General features: G+C 38.9%; 1 protein-coding gene across 8 annotated transcripts in view; it reads left to right on the top strand.

The window, feature by feature from the left end:
* Nucleotides 1-1108: 1108 nt before the first annotated feature.
* The window catches only part of gria1a (glutamate receptor, ionotropic, AMPA 1a), a 186098-nt gene continuing 162317 nt past the window's right edge, over nucleotides 1109-24889 (top strand). For all 8 annotated transcript variants that reach the window (XR_009825960.1, XR_009825959.1, XM_062045599.1 and 5 more), the window contains exons 1-2: nucleotides 1109-1440; nucleotides 1538-1672. Coding sequence is in view for 6 of the 8 variants with exons in the window: in XM_062045599.1 (XP_061901583.1) it covers nucleotides 1353-1440; nucleotides 1538-1672 (223 nt within the window). In the remaining 2 variants the exon portion in view is untranslated. The remainder of the gene's footprint in view (nucleotides 1441-1537; nucleotides 1673-24889) is intronic.

Below are 24889 nucleotides of genomic sequence, written 5' to 3'. Positions count from 1 at the left end.
ATGTTGAAATTGTAACTAATATCGATACTGTTGTTGATAATATTCATTTTTGTTTCACTACTTTTGGTTTGTTCTGTGTCGTGTTTGTGTCTCCTCTCAATTGCTCTGTTTATTGCAGTTCTGAGTGTCGCTGGGTCGGGTTTGGTTTTGGAATTGGATTGCATTGTTATGGTATTGCTGTGTATTGTTTTGTTGGATTGATTCATTAAAAAATATAAAATAAATAAACAAATCAAATTTTAAAAAATTAAATACATTAAAAAAAGAAAAATCGATTTTTTTAAAAATGAGAATCAATTCTGAATCGCACAACGTGAGAATCGCGATCCGAATTCGAATCGATTTTTTCCCACAACCCTAATAATTTCCCGCGGCACAGTGGTTGAAAAACACTGATTTCGCCAAGTGATTGGGTGGAAAATGGTGTGTCTTTGGTCAAATCAGGAGCGTCTGCCATTTGATGTGTGTCAATTATGCGTAAAAAAAAAAAAACATAAATAAATATATATATATATATATATATATATATATATATATATATATATATATATATATATATATATATATATATATATATATATATATATATATATATATATATATTTTTTTTTAAATAATATATATATATATATATATATATATATATATATATATATATATATATATATATATTTTTTAAATATATAGATATATATATATTTTAAAAAAAAAAATTATATTATATATTTATATATTATATATATATATATATATATATATATATATATATATATATATATATATATATATATATATATATATATATATATATATATATATATATATATTTTTTTTTAAATAATATATATATATATATATATATATATATATATATATATATATATATATATATATATATATATATATTTATTTTTTATTTTATTTATTTATTTTTTAAGATAATCAGTTTGAGGATTTAAATTCCAAGTGGAGCAAAACAGGTCTCTAGTGAATGATGCTCACTTTAAAAGTCACCGTTTTCATGCGTGCGCATTCAGGCGCGCTCATTCTCCAATCTCCACGACGGCAGCCAAGGACAAGAGAGCATCAGCAGATCGCGTAAGAGGAGGAGAGAGGGAAGGTGCCTCCTCGCTCCATCACCACCACCACCACCACCACCACCATCATCATCATTCCCGTCGTTGTCTCTCCTCGTTGAGTCCACGTCGGTGACGGTGATGCTGCGCTAACACAGCGGAGGGAGAAGCGCCGGAGCGCGGGTGGGATTTTTTTTTTAACTTGAAAAAAGGCGGACGAAACCTTTATATGTTTGGATTCCGGCTCTATTCCCCTTCGCCAATGCAACAGGAAATATGCAGCGAAGCTTCACCATCCTTTACACCAGTTTACTGGGGATGTGCTTGGCTTCAAGCGCAAGTTTCCCAAGTAACATCAATATAGGTGAGCATGGCGCGCAATAGGTCTAAAAAAAAAAAAGAGAACATGACATCACTTATTGTTTCCCGTCTGCATCCGACTTGTGTTCGCTGCTCAACAGGAGGATTGTTCCCCACCGAGTCGCATGAATATGAAGTGTTTCGCTTCGCCCTCTCTCACCACCAAGACATTCCCAAACTGGTGCCGCAGGTCGATATGGTCAAGATGGGCAACAGCTTTTCCATGACATATGCATGTAAGTCATAATGAATTGTTTTTTTGTATTATTATTTTGATCATGTATAAGACTTGTAGGCCGTTTGAACATTTTTAAATAACTGTTGCGTGGGGACATTTTTTTCCTCCCCTCTTGCACTGCATGGATCCCAACCTCTGCAGAGGAACAAGCATCCACGCTGCACATTATCCTCAATCTTTCAGGAGTCTTCAAGCACAGTGTTTTTCAACCTTTTTTGAGCCAAGGCACATTTTTGGCCGGCAGAAATCATTAAAAAAACGAAACCCAGTTGACAGGAAAAAGTCGTTGCCGCAATTGTTGGATACAACTTTAAACCATAACCAAGCATGCATCATATAGCTCTTGTCTCAAAGTAGGTGTACTGTCACCACCTGTCACATCTCGCCGTGACTTATTTTGAGTTGTTTGCTGTTTTCCTGTGTGTAGTGTTTAGTTCTTGTCTTGCGCTCCTATTTTGGTGGCTTTTTCTCTTTTTTGGTATTTTCATGTCTTCCTTTGAGCGACATTTCCCGCATCTACTTCGTTTTAGCAATCAAGAATATTTCAGTTGTTTTTATCCTTCTTTGCGGGGAAATTGTTGATTGTCTTGTCATCTTCGGATGTACTTTGTGGACGCCGTCTTTGCTCCACAGTAAGTCTTTGCTGTCGTCCATCATTCTGTTTTTGTTTACTTTGTACCCAGTTCAGTTTTACTTTTGTTCTGCATAGCCTTCCCTAAGCTTCAATGCCTTTTCTTAGCGGCACTCACCTTTTACCATACCATACCATGATACCACAGTGGTTTTCAACCTTTTTTCAGTGATGTACCCCCTGTGAAAATTGTTTTAATTCAAGTACCCCCTAATCAGTGCAAAGGATTTTTGGTTGAAAAAAAGAGATAAAGAAGTAAAATACAGCACTATGTCATCAGTTTCTGATGTATTAAATTGTATAACAGTGCAAAATATTGCTCATTTGTAGTGGTCTTTCTTGAACTATTTGGGAAAAAAGATAGGTTTTTATTTATATTTATAAAGGATTGTTGAATTGTTGCTATTTTTAGAATATTTAAAAAAAATCTCACATACCCCTTGGCATACCTTTAAGTACCCCCAGGGGTACGCGTACCCCCATTTGAGTGCCACTGCCAAACCATACCAACTTTATTTGTAAATCCCTTTAAAAACAACCACAGTTGAAGAACAAAGGGCTGTACACCACAAAGAAATAGAGGCAAATGACAGACTAAAAAATAACATTTAAAACATAAGTAAAATACACATTGAAAAAGCAAATACAAATTACCCTAAGAACAATTTGTTAGATAAAAAGCAGTTAAAAAGTTAAACACAGTTAAAAAAGTTAAAAACAGTTTAAAGTCTCATGCTGGGTTAAAAGCCAGTGAATAAAAATGGGTTTTAAGAAGTGTCTTAAAAGTAGCCACATGGAGAGGGAGATCGTTCCAGAGTTTGGGACCCGCAACAGAGAAGTTGTTTATTTTTGGTTTAAGCATTAGACATCTTTTTACCTGCACACTGCCTCCCGCTGTTTCCGACATCTACCAATAAATTAGCTACAGGCTGCCACCTACTGATATGGAAGAGTATTACACAGTTACTCTACCGAGCTCTAGACAGCACCGACACTCAACAACAACACATCATTTGCAGATTCTAATTACTGGTTTGCAAAAAATTTTTTTTTAACCCAAATAGGTGAAATTAGATAATTTCCCACGGCCCACCAGACTGTATCTCACGGCATTCTAGTGTGCCGCGGCACAGTGGTTGAAAAACACTGATCTAGCAGGCTGTTGCTGAGCTCAATGAGGCTCAAACTACAAGTAGAAAAAAAAAGCAGTGCACAAATAAAGTAGGAAAAAGACTGTGTTTATTATTATGGAATGACTGTACAGTATAGTATTCTCCTAATGCATGTGCAAAAATAGTCCTGAAATGATGCATAATTATTGTACCGCGGCTTTTTTATCAAGATAATAGCAGGCTGGTCAGAGTAGCGGGGATGCTATTCTCCTGTGGCTGATAATGTGTGTCATAATGCCAGTCACAGAACAATTGTATGCTTGAGAGTTACAAAAGAAAAGCCTAGCTGATTTGTTCCTTTTTTTTTGGTAATCCTGCAATTATTGTCTCTCAATTCTGACAAGTGCAGCGTTTTACCGAGGATATAAAATACCTCCCTACACGCTCAGCATGGGGATTGCTGAATTATTATAACAATAATAAGTATTGTCCTCATTAGTAGTTTTGCTCCTCAATGGTAAGCATCTGGCTAGTTTTTGCTCTGTAGAATGCATGTTGCATCGGTTACGTAAGTAGTGTGACATCATCGCCGTGTAATACAGATCGACTTGCCAAGGAATTCCAAGACGTAGCAAAGAACATACAATAACAATAGAGGACATGGCATTTTGTATACTTTCTTGATACTTCGATACCCACACGCAGGAAATGCATTGATACATGTTTTTTACCGTTTTGTCAGTACCGGATACCATACAACACTTTTTCCCCGGCGAGCTGTGTCTATTTTCAGCACGTGAGCACCAAGTCCGCGCCGAAGAACACCTGCTGTCTCATTCATAAACAAATTATAAAAGTGTGGCATAACTGTAGGTGTGAAGTCTCCATCCATACATCCAATTTCTACCGCTTGTCCCTCTCGGGGTCGCTGGAGCCTATCTCAGCTGCATTCGGGCGGAAGGCGGGGTACACCCTGGACAAGTCGCCACCTCATCACAGGGCCAACACAGATAGACAGACAACATTCACACTCACATTTACACACTAGGACCAATTTAGTGTTGCCAATCAACCTATCCCCAGGTGCATGTCTTTGGAGGTGGGAGGAAGCCGGCGTATCCGGAGGGAACCCACGCAGTCACGGGGAGAACATGCAAACTCCACACGGAAAGACCCCGAGCGGGGCTCGAACCCAGGACCTTCGTATTGTGAGGCACACGCACTAACTTAACCCATCTCATTTGCCAGGAAATAAGACGTAGCTGCACAATTGATCTGTGATGCACTTTCGTGACTTTTTCAGAGGTACAAATTAAAAGTAAAAGAGAGATCTATCAAGCGTCATGGAAGTAGTCGCTGCGCGAGTTAGAGCGGAGATCCGCCTCCACAAGCCCAGGGAGTGTGCATTACCACAGTCTGCAGAAAAGCCCCAGAAGCGTGCTACCCAATTGTTATCACTCCTGTAAGTGCAAAGAAAGGACGGATTAGAGACACTTGTCTGTCGTTTGGCAACACTTTGAACACCACTGGTTTACCTTTTTCACCTGTGTGGCCTGGGGGGGCCATTTGGTGAACACAGCTCTTTTTCATTGCACATTGTCGAAATAAAAAAACAAAAAACCGGCAAAAATGAAAAATAGCGCAAAAATGCACAAGGCTGAGATGTCGATACTAATTACGATACAACACAAACATCTGTCTATATATATATATATATTTTGGATTATGTACTATAATATTTTTAGCCTTTTTACTAGCCTATTACATTACAAATTACATGATGACATCACACTACTTATTTAAAAAATGTTAAGAACAATATTTTTAGTTTTACATTGCAAAAAAAAAAAAACTAATATAAAAAAATAGATGTCAGGAAAAAAAATACTAAGAAGTAGTGAAATCAACTAGCTGCATGGACATACAATTTTACTTAATTAGACATCCTAAATTAAAATGTGTATATGTATATAATTTAGCAGGACTTTTAAGATAAAAATAAGTATTTTATTCCGAAAACAAGTGTTATTTAACTACAATTCCTAAATAAAGCATTCTCTGAATGTTGCATAATCTTTAAACATTAGTTTCTATTTGGAGAAAAAACTAAATTACTTATCTGAAAAGTTATTTTCTGAACTTTAACATTTTTACTCCAGAATATATTGTATATATTTTTATTTCATGCTAAATTTAAGATTAGTCAATGACTAAAAATGAGTAAATAGCTCTTTCTAGAAATACAATTTTAAATATTGGCAAGTGGCAAATAATTTGCAGTGTCCAACTGTTGTTATTTTTCATGAGCATAATTATAGGCACAGTATTGTTTTGACATACTTGGATGTGTTTGCAATATTTGCCACTGCAATCATGTGCAATAGATCAATGGACATCAGTCGCAGCTGATAATTACAAAAAGCAGTATGGCAACACAAATGCTCCTTTTGCAGGTTTGTGTCTGCTGTTTTACCGGGGTAATTTCGAAAACACCACCAAAGCGAGAGACAGTATCGAGTGGGCAAACCTTCCCAACGCATGGAGCGGATGGAAGTGGTGCAGGAGTGTGTAATTTAAAGTAAACAAACCAAATACATTGATAAGATAATTATGCGTCTAGAATTGTATTGATTGGGAACATATACAAATTGCATTTTGGACTTTAGCCATGTTGTCACTACTTGGTCCAGTTCAGTTTGCTACAGTATCCAAAAGATAATTATTTAGGCCATTTTCAGCAATGTACTTGTTGAAACTATGCAATCTTTTTTTTTCCATTCCTCTTCACACTTGCACCAAACATGAATAATCATGGTGCCGCTAAACACGGGGAGAACATGCGCACTCTGCCTGCTAACCACATGTGCCACCGTGCTGCCCTGAGGGATTCACTGAAAGCAGAAAATGACACCTCTTCCAGTTACTCAATCTAAAATAGCATTCCTCTGCTGAGGTTATAGAGACGTGTTTGTGTAATGAGTCAGAGGAGAAAAACAGCCTATTCCTGGGTTTCTATTTAGTATGCCAGTGTGGAGGAGGGTGTGTGTGTGTGTGTGTGTGTGTGTGTGTGTTTGTATTTCTGACATCTGCGGAGGATGTCGTGAGTAAGTGACAGTTCACAGTGGGAAAGTGCCCGCGGGCTCTTAGGGTGCATGAGCGTGAAAAGCAGTGGGTGAATGGGCCCTTGTGCACAAGGCATGAATAGAGCTCCGGATGAGGGTGATACTCATCAGCTGGCTCTTATGACTCACCATCCCTTTTATTGGCACCTGCTTTGGAGAACTTGGCAAACCTGATGTATAAAGTCACATAATCAATCTAATCTGTACCGTACCTGCAGCATGGCTCAGGTTGTAGTGTGGATGTCTCACAACCTGATGTTGGCTGGTTTGATCCTCAGTCTACATATCATTGGGCAAGATACTGAACTTCCAGTTGCTCCTGATGCTGCCTAATTAGAAAGTGAACAGGGTGTCAACAAGCACGTTGAGTACATTGAAGGTAGGAAAGCTCATTTACTATTCACCAATTAGTCGTGGTAACAACTGCAGTGGTATTGTAACGAAGGGTGCAAACATTGGTGAGGGTATAGCAATAAAGTTGCTGCCACAGCATATACCTTCATACCCCTGTGAAGTGAAGTGAATTATATTTATATAGCGCTTTTTCTCTAGTGACTCAAAGCGCTTTACATAGTGAAACCCAATATCTAAGTTACATTTAAACCAGTGTGGGTGGCACTGGGAGCAGGTGGGTAAAGTGTCTTGCCCAAGGACACAACGGCAGTGACTAGGATGGCGGAAGCGGGGATCGAACCTGCAACCCTCAAGTTGCTGGCACGGCCGCTCTACCAACCGAGCTATACCGCCCCTATATATATATATATAGCTATACCTGTATATATATATATATATATATAGCTATACCTGTGGTAATCACAAGATAACGCAGGATAAAATGTATCATTTCAAATAGATCGATCAGTAAATTTTGGTAAAAAAGTATGTGATCACAAACATAGATCGCCTCCAGCTGACACTGTATTTGTTTTTAGTCACCCGGCTGACAAGCAGTTAATTGCGTGTCTCTATGCACAGTTTTACAGTTTTACCTTAAGATAATAATAATCACCTCCTCCTCTAAAAGGGAACCTATGATAATTATAATCTACATTTGAAACATGTGTTTGCGGTCTAGATTACATGTATTGGATATGCTTTGATGTAAATTGTATACATCTATTCATTTTTAATCTATAACCTGTTTTTTTAGTCTATTTGTAAGGCGTTCTCAGGTTACAAATGAGACCAAGCCCCACCCTCTCCAAAAGTTGCCAAATGTATATTTTGGACACGGGTATCTAAAAGGCATGAACCTTATTATTTGATGCTTTTGGTATTGTTTAACATGAGTAAACTACATGGTAACAACATTTTAAAAATCAAAAAAGATGAAATTCATCATAAGTCCCCTTTGATTGTCATAATCAAGGATCATTAAAGGATCCATAAACTAGTGGTGTCGACGCCAAAGGTAGTATCAGTCTATGATCAATACTAGAGGGATTAGATATATACTTTTTTTCTCCCAAAATATTTTTTGGGTCGTTTTTGTTCATGTTTACGAAATCAGGAGCATAAGTCCCTGGTTACAAAAGGACATTGAGGATTCAAATAAGTAATGTATAGTTGTTCTAGCTATTGAATTTGTTCAAGTCAATATGGCAATTAAGAAACTAGTTTGTATGTATTGTATTGATATTGTTAAACTGTCAACATTCGCCATAAATACATGGAATTTACAGTTAATGCATGTGATCTGTATGAGCCGATCTCACTCATGGATTATCAGCATCATAAAATCCTGATTGGAACATTTCTTAATCAAACTGTTAAGATAGCGAGGGATATGTTCCAATAGTCAACAGGAAAGTGATTAATTTCACTTGACAACTCTGAATAAAAATGGCAACACGTGAGATGGAGCATTAGTATTAAAGGCCTACTGAAATGAGATGTTCTTATTTAAACGGGGATAGCAGGTCCATTCTATGTGTCATACTTGATCATTTCGCGATATTGCCATATTTTTGCTGAAAGGATTTAGTAGAGAACATCGACAATAAAGTTCGCAACTTTTGGTCGCTGATAAAAAAGCTTTGCCTGTACCGGAAGTAGCGTGACGTCACAGGTTGTGGAGCTCCTCACATCTGCACATTGTTTACAATCATGGCCACCAGCAGCGAGAGCGATTCGGACCGAGAAAGCGACGATTACCCCATTAATTTGAGCGAGGATGAAAGATTTGTGGATGAGGAAAGTGAGAGTGAAGGATTAGAGGGCAGTGGAAGCGATTCAGATAGGGAAGATGCTGTGAGAGGCGGGTGGGACCTGATATTCAGCTGGGAATGACTAAAACAGTAAATAAACACAAGACATATATATATACTCTATTAGCCACAACACAACCAGGCTTATATTTAATATGCCACATAACAAACCCCCTCCCGTCCATATAACCCGCCATTACAAATCAAACACCCGCACAACACACTCAATCCCACAGCCCAAAGTACCGTTCACTTCCGCAAAGTTCATACAGCACATATATTTCCCCAAAGTCCCCAAAGTTACGTACGTGACATGCACATAGCGACACGCACGTACGGGCAAGCGATCAAATGTTTGGAAGCCGCAGCTGCGTACTCACGGTAGCGCATATCCAACTCAAAGTCCTCCTGGTAAGAGTCTCTGTTGTCCCAGTTCTCTACGTGTTTGTGTTGCTGCAGCCGGCCGCTAATACACCGCTTCCCACCTACAGCTTTCTTCTTTGCTGTCTTCATTGTTCATTAAACAAATTGCAAAAGATTCACCAACACAGATGTCCAGAATACTGTGGAATTTTGCGATGAAAACAGACGACTTAATAGCTGGCCACAATGGTGTCCCAAAATGTCCGCTACAATCCGTGACGTCACGCGCAAACGTCATCATACCGAGACGTTTTCAGCAGGATATTTCGCGGGAAATTTAAAATTGCACTTTACTAATCTAACCCGGCCGTATTGGCATGTGTTGCAATGTTAAGATTTCATCATTGATATATAAACTATCAGACTGCGTGGTCGGTAGTAGTGGGTTTCAGTAGGCCTTTAATATAGATCTCACTGTGAGTGTCTGCTGTCTTACTTATACACTGAGTCATAAGCGACACCTGCGATATTTTTTTCTGTGCTTACTGGACAGGCTTATAGCATACATGCTACTTTAGTGGATATAAATACCTGCTAGGAGTGCTACATGTACTTGGAGAATTTTAGTCACTGTTCTCCACAGTTAGATATCACATTACCATAATCTGCTATTGACTTGGTTTATAATAAGGACGAACTGAGTTGCAAGCTTCAAATCCTCTGCAGGCTCACGCTTCCATGATCGACTTTTCACTTTGATATCAAATGTGTGTGCGTGTGCCGGGATTTACGCCAGTCTTTAGCTATTTTTGGTAGTAAGCCCTGCTTTTAAATGACAGAACATAGAAGCAGGTAGAAATATGTAACGGTGGTATTTTAAAGGCACACATAGCTTCAGGAGTCACTAATGTGACTTTGATTTTGTGTCCAGTTCAGTCATCGTGGAAATAAACCTTTTGTTAGGACTAATTAGTGTTCATGAAAAAGACTGTTTTGTATTGTAGCTGGGGTGCATGGAGCAGTATTTTACTGGGTCTCTCAGGGTTGCTCAAATGGGACTGGAAAAGGTTCTACGGACGAGCCATGATCAATGAGCCCTGCAGAGCCAATCAATACAGAAGAGGAGGAGGGGGTAGGGTATGTCCCTCCCGGAAGACACCTATGAAATACTGCGGCACAATAACATACAATGAATGCCTGTCTTTGCCAGGTAGATGTCAAAAGGTCAAGTCCAGGGGTGGTCAACCACAGATTTTAAATCATATGTGCTGTGCTTTTTGAACTGGCATAATTGTTTGGCTAGGATACATTTTCATGTAATTCTAATGGACGCTGTAAGAGAGAGGAGTAATGTTTTAGGAGATACAAAGTGAGTAAAAAGAAGGAAAAGCAAAACTAATATGTTTAGAACTTTGAGCATAGCCATCATTTCAGAAGTGCAGGGGACACATTGTTAAAGGACTCATAGCATACATCTACAGAACTGGAGGCTATTTCCCCCCATAGACAGTGTGGATGAAGGCATGTAAAACTATTATTTTAATCACTTAATTGCATTTTCTGTTGTCCTGGTTACTATTATTACTCCAAAACCAATATGGTTACATTATGAGCAAAAAATAAATACAATAATCACCATTTCTGGACTTCCCTGCTGTTCCATCTCTTCTTCCAAAAACACCATAGTCTGTTTCCTAATGCTCTTTCAGCATTTTGTCAAGCATCTTGAAGAAAAACATCAGTAGAAGAGAACACAAAATACAATACTACGAGCTTAACTTATTTTTCTGCTCTTTTTTCAGCTTTTTCCACAGGTTCTGACTTTGACCCTTAAGGGTGCTCTTGATTTTTGGAGTAAAATTTGGCTTGAGTCTTTTAAATATTTCCCATCTATACTTTGAACAAAACCCTTCTTCTTCGGAGTGAGAATCATTACAACCATCACTGCAAATTACACTACTCTCACTCGGTCTGTCCCATTTTGCGCAAGTCAATTTGACTGGAGTGGTCAATACTTTCCTCATTTTCCCATCATTTTGGAAATGTCTGCAGGCTGATCCATTCTTTAGTTATATTGCTATAACCTGTGAAAATGCACCTGCCAGGCATATTTGATAATTCCTTTGAATTCTGTGGGAAATTATTGGAGTTAAGATGCTACCAAAACATATACTACACAATATAAAATTGTCTCCATTCTTCTGTAGATGACATCGACATTCTGATACAGGCCAGCCCACATTTGGGATCCAAAAGTGTGTGTTTCAAAAAGTGCTGACAGTCTAAAAATCAAGCCTAAAATCACTACTGTGTTTATTTTGGGGGCAATTTTACCTGTAGACATAATTTTTAGGTCCAGAATTATGAAATAAGTACCATTGTTATTAGCAATAGAGAGGCCCCTTTAGGTGAAAGATGATTTTCATCGTGCATTTCCAAGCATGTATAGTATTACCATTGTGTGTGCTAAATGACAAAAATAACAATACAGTAAACTATTATAGGTTTTTTCCAGCTTTTTCTATATGGCTTGGGATCATAAACACCACTCGATACAAAAATACTGAGAAATCGGCTATTACCGTAATTCTTCTTAATGTTGACGTTGCATGAAGGGGAAGTATGTTTGTTGTTAAAATTCACATAAAGCACTCTGTCATTTATTGACCATTTATAAACTTTTTTTTTTTGGTTTCCAAGCGTGTCTCGTCTGCATCAGCGTGTCCCCTGGCTAGCGTGGGATTGCATGTCTGTGACATCCAGAGTCAGAGCACTTGTCTCAATGTATGCTCATGGAAAGACATGCGGCGCTTTAAACTACACGCCATGGTGCGTTCGATGGCAACCCGGAAATATGAGCCCCAACTTGTCAAAATAAATTTAACATTATCAAATCAAAATTACAGGCCAGAAAAGTGCGAGAGACAAAAAGGTCAGGTGCAAAAAGTACCTCGTGCCCGCTACACTCATGTTTAGAACTACAAATGAATTCTCCTATGTCGTTTTTTTTGGGTCATTTTTGCGAAAGAGGCCATTCAGACGAGTGATACGTGCTTTCCTGTCAATCTCTACAAGTTTTTTAGATTTGCCGCTAATTGCTTTTTTTTTTTAAATATCTAAAAGGTTTTGACTACTTTCAAAAGATAACGATAAAGTCACTAAATAAGAAGAAATTATTCTCTATTCAGTCTTCGTATTCTCTGGCAGACCAGGTGCATATGAGTTATGTTAAGAAGCAACGTTATGATGTGAAATGCCACCTACTGCACAGCGTTGTGACAAAAGGAAGTCCCATTATAAAGTGTTTTTAAAACAGCCAAACAGGCAGCACCAATACTATTTGTGGCAGTTCTAATGTGTTTCTGGCAGGCCGTGGCAAATGAATACATGTATGTGAAAAACATGTATTCAAACGAGGAATAAAAGCAAAATAACAGTGGAACTTGCAATGGGGCAGAAAAGAAGCATTCAAATCTGGTTTATATTCAACATCAAAATGTACTGATGAAGGCTTATTTTTGCAACCAGACAGAAAAATGTGCATGGTGGCTGTGTGGTTGGCAGAGTGTGCGTCACCCCCAGTCAACTTGAAAAATCTTGGCATTCAGCCATGTTTTTATCATCTTTATGAAATAATCACAAATATAATTGTATACATTTTATTATGTATTATTAGTATATTCTTATGTAGTCATTGCGTGCTCCAAACTTTAATAACATTGCAGTAGCAAGCTATGTACTGTAAGTAATTGTCAGACATTTAGATGGGACCCTCAGGTCTCAATTAATGTGGTCCATTTAGACGGGACCCTCAGGTCTTAGTTAATGTAGTCCACGCAAAGGCAATTTGGCCAGGCTCTTAGCCTCTCCAAGTGAACATATACAGTCGACTGTCATCATCATTTTATTTTGTTATGGTTGAACTATTGTACTTACTGCTCATCAAGCAACAATATGACGATGAGTAAACAAATGGAGCGTTGTGACTGTGGTAAAAAGAAAACATACTGTTTGTATTTGAAATATCCATCATGACAGTCAACAAACCATCAAGTTCAGCTTAGATCTACATATGTATATTTTGTGGCTGTGTGCAGTTTTCGTTGCAACCTCTAATATGAGGATGTTTACTGTACATAGTAACAAAAAAAACATTTGACTTTTTGACCATACCGGCATCGATAGTTTTCTTCTTTTCTTGCTTTCAGACGGGGTGCAGGAGTTTGCTCTGTGCATCGCTCTCAGCACCTGAGCTTGATTATTCAATAGTAGAACTAAATGAACAGAGTCATCCACAATCTGAATATAGGCGCAGGCCAATAACAATATTAACAATTACAAATAATAATAATAACAATGCAAGTGACTGTTTCAATTGCAATAAACATTTATTTCTCATTGGTATATTTTACCATTGTGATCAATCAATCAATCAATCAAAGTGTGTTTATATAGCCCTTAGTCACAAGTGTCTCAAAAGGCTGCACAAGCCACATCAGGGCAAGACAAAACTCAACCCAATGGGATACAATGAGAAACCTTAGAGGGGACCGCCGATTTAGGGACCCCCCTGGGAGACCGGTGCAATGGACGTCGAGTGGATCTAGTTAATAGTGTGATAGTTCAGTCTATAGTGGGTCCAGCAGGGGAGACAAGTCAGCAGCGCAGAGACGTCCCCAACTGACGCACAGATGAGCATACTTGCCAACCTTGAGACCTCCAAATTCGGGGGATTCGGGGGGGGGGGGGGGGGGGGGTTGAGGTGGGCGGGGCGGGGCGGGGTTAAGGGGTGAGGAGTATATTTATAGCTAGAATTCAATGAAATTCAAGTTGTTCTTATATATATATATATATATATATATATATATATATATATATATATACATATATATATATATATATATATATATATATATATATATATATATATATATATATATATATATATATATATATATCAATAAAAGAAATACTTGACTTTCAGTGAATTATAGCTATATACACTACCGTTCAAAAGTTTGGGGTCACCCAAACAATTTTGTGGAATAGCCTTCATTTCTAATAACAAGAATAGACTGTCGAGTTTCAGATGAAAGTTATCTTTTTCTGGCCATTTTGAGCGTTTAATTGACCGCACAAATGTGATGCTCCAGAAACTCAATCTGCTCAAAGGAAGGTCAGTTTTGTAGCTTCTGTAACGCGCTAAACTGTTTTCAGATGTGTGAACATGATTGCACAAGGGTTTTCTAATCATCAATTAGCCTTCTGAGCCAATGAGCAAACACATTGTACCATTAGAACACTGGAGTGATAGTTGCTGGAAATGGGCCTCTATACACCTATGTAGATATTGCAAAAACCAGACATTTGCAGCTAGAATAGTCATTTACCACATTAGCAATGTATAGAGTGTATTTCTTTAAAGTTAAGAGTAGTTTAAAGTTATCTTCATTGAAAAGTACAGTGCTTTTCCTTCAAAAATAAGGACATTTCAATGTGACCCCAAACTTTTGAACGGTAGTGTATATATATATATATATATATATATATATATATATATATATATATATATATATATATATATATATATATATATATATATATATATATAAATATATATATATATATATATATATATATATATATATATATATATATATATATATATATATATATATATATATATATATATATATATATGTATTTTATTATATATATATACATATAAATAAGATAAATACTTGAATTTCAGTGTTCATTTATTTACACATATACACATAACACTCCTCTACTCATTGTTGTATTTGAAAGTGCAATGCTTTGCAGCCAGTAGCACAGCTTTTAAAGGAGCATAAGTATGGGCAGTGTAATATTCTGGGTTGGAGTCAATAACCAGGTGAGGTGATGGAGCTACGTCTCTTTACTTCATACTTCAGAACCGACTCCCACACTTGCCGTCAGGGTGCGCAATACACCGTAAACCGTTGGCCAACCAAAAAGTAACCACAGAACACGGGACGGCGTGGCGAAGTTGGTAGAGTGGCTATGCCAGCAATCGGAGTGTTGCTGGTTACTGGGGTTCAATCCCCACCTTCTACCATCCTAGTCATGTCCGTTGTGTCCTTGGGCAAGACACTTCACCCTTGCTCCTGATGGCTGCTGGTTAGCGCCTTGCATGGCAGCTCCCGCCATCTGTGTGTGTGAATGGGTGAATGTGGAAATACTGTCAAAGCGCTTTGAGTACCTTGAAGGTAGAAAAGCGCTATACAAGTATAACCCATTTATCATTATTTATAACACTATACCCAACATTCACCAGGCAACAAACAACTTAGATCACTATATTACAGGCAGCATCTGGGAAATTTAATTTGCAGGAAAGGAAAAGTTTAGGGTTGTATTGTCCATCCTCGTTCTATTCTCTGTCACTCGTCGTCGCCATTACTGTGTCTTCTTCGTTCTTCTGCTTCGTCTCCTTCTTGTTGTGTGTGCAGTTGTGCACTCGCCAAAAGCCGTAGATATTATAACGTGACTGGGCCGAGACACGTTGTTTATATGAAGGAAAAGCGGACGTGACGACAGGCTGTCCTCATTTAGGTCCGCACGGACCTGGAGGGGGCGTGCCTTAAGTCCGGCTGGAAATCGGGAGAAATTCGGGAGAATGGTTGTCCCAGGAGATTTTCGGGAGAGGCACTGAAATTCGGGAGTCTCCCGGAAAATTCGGGAGGGTTGGCAAGTATGCAGATGAGTGGTACACCCCGGGTCCCGACTTTGAACAGCTGAGCGAATCATCTGTGGTCACCTAATAACCTCTCCGCGCAGCAGAGAGGGGCAGAGCAGAAAAGAGATGGCAGATCAACTGGTCTAAATGGGGGTCTATTTAAAGGCTAGTGTATACAAATGAGTTTTAAGATGGGACTTAAATGCTTCTACTGATTAGAAGGTCAATAACATTCAGCTATCCGAAATAAGTAAACAAACATAAAAAAAAGTGAGTCTCAGGCCCTATTGATAAAAATTGCACTTCAATAAATATTAAACATCTTGAAGTGCAATTTCTTCCGAAATTGGAAAACCTGGTTGGTTTTGTTGGGGGGTTTTTTTCCCCCAAAATTTGGCATACTCTCGCGTCCGTCCTTGTTGATGTGCTCATGTTTGACATACGGTTTGAAGCCGAAATATTACCACATAAAGACATGTGACCATGCAATCATCTTTTTGCCTCCTAAATTGTGCTTTGCAGTGCTTCTCACTAGTGATTAGCTCTGTTTGTGCATCCTGTGTGTGTAAGCCAGCAGTCACCAGTCAGATTACTATGAAACAGTACAATAGCAAAAAGCCCCTCTAATTGTAATCAACATAAATCTCAGCAATGCCTAAAATATGCTGTCCTGTGTGTCAACAATCACTTGATTCTTTCTTTTTCATCTTCTCTCTTCCTTCCGACTACCAAATACGAATCCACAAAAATTCTGTGACAACAGTGCAGAATTCACCAGTCACGCACGGGCACACACAAACAATAGCGAACAAGAGATTGAGCAGATGTGTTTAATGTATTATTCAGGTCAACACATCCAAAGCTAACACTCCATAGAGTTATGAGCATAAATATGTAATAATCACCCCTCTATTGCAAACTATAATGTGTATTTCTCCTCCGGGAGCTGAGGGGGAATAATTGTCTTCCAAATACCTTTATGTTTTTTTTTTGTTTTTTTTTCAATCTATACACACTTTTCTGCGTGTTAAAAAAAATATAGCCTCATTCTAGATGCAGTGTAGGGAAGGAGGTTAAGCTGCAGTTTGAGGTCTGGTGTCTGTGAAGCCTTCGGGTGATAAACTGTATTGTGTTGGTTGTGTGTCAGACAGTAAGGTGCAGCTGAGGTGACTGACATCTGCACTCCTCTCATGATCAGAGGGATTACTTTGAGGCGATATTGAAAAAGAATAGCCGGTCAGTGTTCCTACATGATGGTTATTTGTTGAGGGGAAAACAAAGAATTGAGGGAGGGGAAAAAAAATAAGAAGCTGACAGGTGTTCTCCTGGGAGCGGGAGTCTGGCAGGTGCCGGTTTGATGAATGAGAAGGCAGCATCGGGGATAGTGAATGGCCCATAGCAATCAATGTAGATCGGCCAAAAGTGCTCCCCAAGCAGCAGAGTGATGGAGCGCGGAGCAGGCGGAGGACGCAGATTGTTTCTGTGTGGCGTGTCCACTTGGCTTTATACAAGGAAGGCAAAGGAATGTGCGCACTGAGCACAAAATGTGCTTTGAAAGGAAGAAATACACAATCATTGGATTACCTCTCTGACATTACCGTGTGCTAGTACAATAGGGAAGGGATTCATACGGCCCCATTCCTGGGTGGATCTCACGTGAGAGGAAAAGTGGGGGTTAATCATTTTGCAATGCTGTCTGCTAAAAAAAATGATGGAAAGTGCCACTTTATATAGCAACTGACACCGTGGTCAAAGTTGGAATTGCCACAAAACACATTGTAAGATATTAGTGCATCCACGCAATTAGTGTGAATGACTTATATGACTTACTTATGATGATATATTGAGAATTGTAAGCACATAGTTCTGGGCAAATTGAGTTATGTGGATCTAGATGAATGTGATAAAATGTGGTTCAGAGGAAACTGGATATTAGTTAAAGTAACTATGTAAAACATGGGGGGATTCAAATAGTTTATATTTCTTCCCATTACCCCTTTAAAAAGTTAAAGTACCCATGATTGTCACACACACACTAGGTGTGGCAACATTATTCATCACCTTTGATCACCCCCTGGGAGGTGAGGGGAGCAGTGAGCAGCAGCGGTGGCCACACCCAGGAATCATTTTTGGTGAATTCCAACCCTTGATGCTGAGTGCCAAGCAGGGAGGTAATGGGTCCCATTTTTATAGTCTTTGGTATGACTCGGCCGGGGTTTGAACTCACGACCTACCGATTTCAGGGCGTACACTCTAACCGCTAGGCCACTGAGCAGGTTATAAAGATATGTTTAATTAAATTAAATTATATTGTATTTTATTTTCTGAATTCAATTTAATTTTCTTTTTTGTGAAATAATAATATTGCCATTGAACACAAGACTGTACACTGGAGATATGTATGTTTATTATGTACTACATGTGTGATGTGGAGCTGACTATGACGTACTCAATAAACAACTACAATTTGTCACATTTCATGTGTCAGTTAAACCATGACAAATGGGGCCTTATGAATCTCCTTTCTACTGTACATTGCAGAAATGTGACACTAGGGTAAAGAAATGAGAGAGAAGGGCGTCTAACTAAATGTAATATAATAATTAAAAGAAAATGTATATGAAGAAAAACATGTATGGGGTGGTAAAAAAATCCCACTATGAATGATCTGAACTAGAGATGTGACGTTCACTTTTTAAGACATTTTTCAAATGAACGGCGAGAACTGATTTGCAGCTGTGAGCTGTTACAGTAGTTCTCGTTTTAAATGCAAATTGCCAATGCTATTTCATATGTGTTCCACCTGACTTTACTGGAATCACTGGAAAATCCCCCACAAAATAATCAATCAATCAATCAAAGTTTATTAATATAGCCCTTAATCACAAGTGTCTCAAAGGGCTGCACAAGCCACAATGACATCCTGGGCTCAGATCCCACATCAGGGCAAGAAAAAACTCAACCCAAAGGGACACAATGAGAAACCTTGGAAGGGACCGCAGAGGTGGTGACCCCGAGTGGATCTAGTTAATAGTGTGAGAGTCCAGTCCATAGTGGGAACAGCAGGGGATCATCTTGAGTGGAGACTAGTCAGCAGCGCAGAGACGTCCCCAACTGATGCACAGATGAGTGGTCCACCCCGGGTCCCAACTTTGAACAGCTAGCGAATCATCTGTGGTCATCTAATAACCTCTCCACTCAGGAGAGGGGGGGCAGAGCAGAAAAGAGACGGCAGATCAACTGGTCTAAAAGGGGGGTATATTTAAAGGCTAGCGTATACAAATGAGTTTTAAGATGGGACTTAAATGCTTCTACTGAGGTAGCATCTCTAACTGTTACCAGAGGGCATTCCAATAAGTCAAAGGAAACATTTGAATGCACTTTTCTGGTTTATGGTTTTGTTAGAGATATGTTAAGCAGCCTAGGTTAGGTGTACTGGAGAACAAAGCTAAACATGTTGCACACCGAGAGCAAGCCAGAAGCTGGCATGTAGGTATGTTTGTATTCGCCGTTGGCTGGATCTTCGCAGTGGTCACTCAGAGATCGCGCCATTGTGAGTAGCGACCGGACCGCTGTATTCAGAGTTCAACTGCATTTGCGTTTTTTTCATCCCCACTGTACACCAATTATCATGTTAAAGAACAAATACCTTAGTTTATTCAGAATATCAACATGTTTGGATTTGACAAGTTCTGACCAAAAACATGCAATAAAACTCCCTCGCAAAAAATCTATGGTAAGTAAAATGTTCATTGGAATCCCTAGTTATAGATCTATCTGTGAGTCTGCCAAATATATTTTAAATGGAACGATTCTCACAGAGTTTTTTTGACCCACTGTTTGTTTTGTTACTCAGAAGTCGAGTCACTTCCAACGCTAATTTCAATAAAAATACACTGTATCTGTGAACCCTCATTCATCTGTTTCTTAGAGCAAGCTTTTCCAATGATACCAACTTGTTCTTGTATATTTTAACGTTGTAATTGAAACAAAAATGTTTAAATCTCCAAGTTAAATAAAACAAATAAATGATAATAACATACTTTGTCTGTTAGCAACATTTTACACATAAAAAAAATCTCAACCAAAAGCAACAAAATATGTTAAGCAGGGGATTTGGGGGGGGGGCTTACATTTACACAACCAAAACAATAAATAAAATGGCAAAATGACGTAAATTATTTGTATTTATAATCAAGCTAGGACGTTTTTAAATAAAAGTGCCAAGTAACATGACAAATGTATGTCCAACGTTTGAAGCACTTTATAAAATGCTGGTTTTATAACAGTATTAAATGGCAGCTTGTCTTTGGAGATGTATTCAACCACACTTTCTGTGAGCGCACACTATTTGCACTGTTTTGTTTACACTGACCTGGTTTGTTCACCAAAAGCAAAGTGAGTGTAGTTTGTTGGGAGATTGTGTATCAAGTGGGCGTGCAGGTTTGTTTGTCACACACATTCGGCAAACTGACTCCTCGGTGTTGGTAGGCTCGTCTTGTTCCTATGGTTTAAACTGAAATAGTCTCAAACTTTTCAAACTCTCATTTTGTCCATGTTAGCTGCTACATGCTAACTAGTTGTTCTGGGCGATACTAGCGAGCCAGCGGCCCTGCGTCGCTGCACAAAGAGTCAAGGACACTGAATGAGGACAAGATTATTCACCCCCTGCTTTTCATTTCGCTATGGTACCAACGCGTGTAGCTGCAGAAAAGGGACGGAAAGCGTGAAGGCGCTTGAAGTATGCACATGGTGATTTATCAACGCTGGAAAACTTACCGACTTAACTTTCATTAGACGTCGGTTAATTGACTTATCGAGTATCGCCCCAGGCCTACATTCAAGTAAGCTTTATCAGCTCATGCTCATAGAACTAGATTGGTCAGATCTAGTCTTAGACTTAGATTGGTCAGTTCATGCTCATAGGCTTGGATTGGTCCGATCTAGTCTTAGACTTAGAATGGTCTAAGGCTAGATCGGAACAATCTAAGTCTATGAGCATGAATTGATGAAGCCTAGTTGGATTGGAGGCAAAACGTCTTCTAAGACAAACCAAACAGTCCAGTTGCGACCGATTGAATGCCCTGCGACGCTCTGTTGGTGTGTAGCGGCCAGGCATACTGTATGGGTAAGGGGAGGGGGGACTGATTCATGAATTGGTAGCGTAGATACCAAAGGTAGTATCAATATATGGTCGATACCAGTGCGATTGGATTGATAATGTTATTTTTTTAGTTGTTTTTGTTAATGTTTACAAAATCCTCCTGTGTCAAAATCCTTGACACAGGAGAGAAAACAAAATAAATTGAAGAAAGCTATTGATAGGACTCTGCGATGAGGTGGCAACTTGTCCAGGGTGTACCCCGCCTACCGCCCAAATGCAGCTGAGATAGGCTCCAGCACCCCCCGCGACCCGAACAGGACAAGCGGTAGAAAAATGGATGGATGGATGGATGGATGTTGATAGTTTTTCATGCATTCAGTCATTCATTCAGTCAGTGTGTTGTACAGTATTGATTTTATTTTGCTCAAACATTTGTATTAATCATCATCATTTCATCATTTCTTTTTATTCCTTTCATGAAAATGCATATACAAGCCACGTACAGTTGACACTTTCATTGTTTTTTGTTTCTTACACATTTCCATGAAAAAGGAAATGTTTTCCCCAAAAAATAAAAAAGAATATCAAATTAGTTTAAATATTATGTTGATATTGTTACACTGTCAATAGAACACAATACAGTTAATACATGTGGTCGGTATCAGTACTGGTATCAGCCGATCTCCCTCGTGGTTGATCGGAATCTGCAGCATAAAACCAGTTTTGAAACATTCTTAAAGTAAACTGTTTTGTCCCAAAACGTTATGTTGTCGGTTATTATGTTCTTCACTTGTTCACTTGTGTTCGACTTTTGGACCATACCTTCATTGAAATGTTGGGATGTTTTCTTTAAAATCATGCTGCTGTCCAGTAAGTGATCTTGTGGAAGGCGTGGTGCAGTTGGTAGAGTGGCCGTGCCAGCAACCTGAGGGTTCCTGGTTCGATCCCCAGCTTCTACCACCCTAGCCACGTCCGTTGTGTCCTTGAGCAAGACACTTCACACTTGCTCCTGATGGGTTATGGTTAGCGCCTTGCATCAGTGTGTGAATGTGTGTATGAATGGGTGAATGGGGAAATCGTGTCAAAGCGCTTTGAGTACCTTGAAGGTAGAAAATCAATATACAAGTATAACCCATTTACCATTATGCATTTATTTCCCTCATTGCACTCCAAAGCATGTTCATGTCACTTCTTTGTATTCAAACTGTCTTACCTCGTATTTAAAAGAAATCTGTCATCTCTGGAGGTAGCGGCATCTTGAAAGGAGAGGTCTCGGCTTGTGACGTGTTGGCCAGGCAATTAGAAAACAGTGTGCTCGGGGATGCAGCGTGAGCGTTCCATGATGGCAGCTGTCATGTTTCTGGTAGCAAAGACACCAGTGAAGTTGTTCTTCTGTCAAACTGCACATCTCGGGAGCCTATGTATTCTCTAATAAGTAGCAAATTCTACAAGTATATTAAGCAGTGTGACACTTAGTCACACAGCCGCTTTTGCCACATAACCGCTGTTGCCATCCGCAAGATGCCTACATGTATGATACTAAGTTAGTGCAGTGCCGCGTCGTCACACCTGCAACAGTCGGGCATTGTTAAAGCAGTAGAGTAAACATCCCACACACAAATTAGCTGTTACACATACGCAATGTAATTTCTCTGAGTGAGTTAGACTTCAGTGGCTAATCAGTGAAGCCTGTAAGCACTACCTTATTGTATCTTTGGGAAGGCTGAGAGTCAAGTGTTTGTACTTCTGATAATGTAACAAAACGATTGCTGAATATCAAACAAGCTAATGATATTTTAATTGCATCCCCATTTGTCAATGAAACCAAGATCATCCAAGTTCATTCTATGACTATGGAGGTATTTTTCCTTGCATGTCACAACTTGTTTACTTCTGCAACGTGGTTATGTAACCATTTCTGATTGTCAATTAGGTAAATAACTCAAAAAGTGGGCTTAATATATCCGGAACGGCATAGGGAACAAGTCACTACATTTTGGAGCTGATCCAGATAATTTCTACTATGTCACCTTGCAGTTACGTTACAAGCTTCAACATCCGTGTGTGTGTGTGTGTGTGTGTGTGTGTGTGTGTGTGTGTGTGTGTGTGTGTGTGTGTGTGTGTGTGTGTGTGTGTGTGTGTGTGTGTGTGTGTGTGTGTGTGTGTGTGTGTGTGTGTGTGTGTGTGTGTGTGTGTGTGTGTGTGTGCGTATGCTTGCGGCTTTGCCTCCACCCACAGAGTCAAAGTCAGTGAATGACTCACAAGAAAGAGGCTTTACTCTGTTTCTTTAATTCCACTATAGATAGCTCTAAAAGTCATGGGCACATTTTAATTAGACTTTTAGAAAATGTCCAAAAATAGGAAAAGGAACATTTGATCCATATCACTTTCTGGATTCAGGGCTTTTTTTTATTGTTGGACTGTAGGGCCTTGGGGCAGGGACTGGTGGAGGCCTGCAGTCTTCGAGTGCTTTTTAAATTTTTTATTGATATTCGCCAGAAGATCATACAGTAGCTACTGTGAAGACAGGGGCAAATAATACAGCAATGTCCAAATGCTCAAAACACAAAAATGATCCCAAACCAAAAATACATGAGCACCATAAACACCAGAAAATGGTGACAATGTTGCAAGGCCCAGCATAATTGGTGGGAATCTGTTGAATTTTGGATGGACCTCGGGCCTGATCTACTAAGATCCAAATAAAAAGTGCTGAATAGGATGTGCAAACTATGAAATTACATGTACTAATAGTGGGCCTGTTGCGGGTGATCTACTAAGCGTGTACAATTGATAAGTCCAAAAGTGGTGCAGACAGTCATTTACCTACACAACCTGTGGCGTTTTGTCAAATTGTTGACAAGCAGAACATACATATAATATGTTCCACCTTTTCTGGGCCGTATTGATGCGCATTTGAGACAACGTAACCTCCTTTTAGCATGCTGAAGGTGCACTCTGTAAAACGTTGCGGTGTTGTGATGTTTCGTCCTGAATGATCCAGCCACAAGAAAATGCATATTGTAATAAGTGTTTTCGTTTCTCATTTGGAAAATTGAGCATCAATAAAAAAACGCCAACGGACGCAACCAAAACAAATTGAATGTGTTTTAATCAGTCTCTTAAGTCACCCAGCAGATATAAATGTATAAAATGTCATTGCTCTACAGACGATATGTCTAAAATTTGTATTTCTGACAGTTCACATATGTTGACAGGCACACAGATGAAATATTGTCTCTCTCAGTTGTCTATTTGCATCTATTCTTCCCAGTATTGCAGACATTCTGATGATCAGCATATGTTCTGCATATACATGATAGACACGGCAAATAGATTGCATTCCCTATTTTGCTCGGTTGAGAGAGACAATCCTCTGTGCACGAGTCTTTGTAGATCATCTTTGCGTGCACTATCAAAATTTGCACATTTTAATGCATGCAAACCTTTAGTAAATCAGTGTTAAATGAAGACAAAATTAACACATTTCTTATCGTCATGTCTTTCAGGAGGTACTGTAAAGTCTGCAGGTTTGGCGCCTCTGGTATTTTGGCCATTTTCCTGGTAGTTTAGCTAAGTTGCAGCGTTTCCATCATGTAGTTTTTATGTGTGTGTTTTTCTCATTCTAGTAGTATGATGTGAATTTTGGTTTGGGTCATTTATGTGTTTGGAACATTTGAACGTTGCTGCTCGGTTACCCCTGTCGGCATTCGTGTACTGTACAGTGTTGCACTCACTCCGTGGAGGCTTTTTTTTATTTACTAGAAAAAGATCCCCATGAACCGATGTCATGGCAGTCAGCTAGTCTTACTGGGGTCGACACAAAACATTACATATTACAAAACAGTTTAAAAACATTGCAAAACACATTAAAAAAAGAAATAAAATGAAACTAAAAGATTGTTCACATTATAGTTCATTAATATACAATACAGGTCAAAAGTTTGGACACACC

This window comes from Entelurus aequoreus, linkage group LG04 (genome assembly GCF_033978785.1).
Source record: "Entelurus aequoreus isolate RoL-2023_Sb linkage group LG04, RoL_Eaeq_v1.1, whole genome shotgun sequence".
In the NCBI taxonomy this organism is placed as follows: domain Eukaryota; kingdom Metazoa; phylum Chordata; class Actinopteri; order Syngnathiformes; family Syngnathidae; genus Entelurus; species Entelurus aequoreus.
Note: the sequence above shows the minus strand (reverse complement) of the source record. Positions and strands in the feature narration are given on the sequence as shown.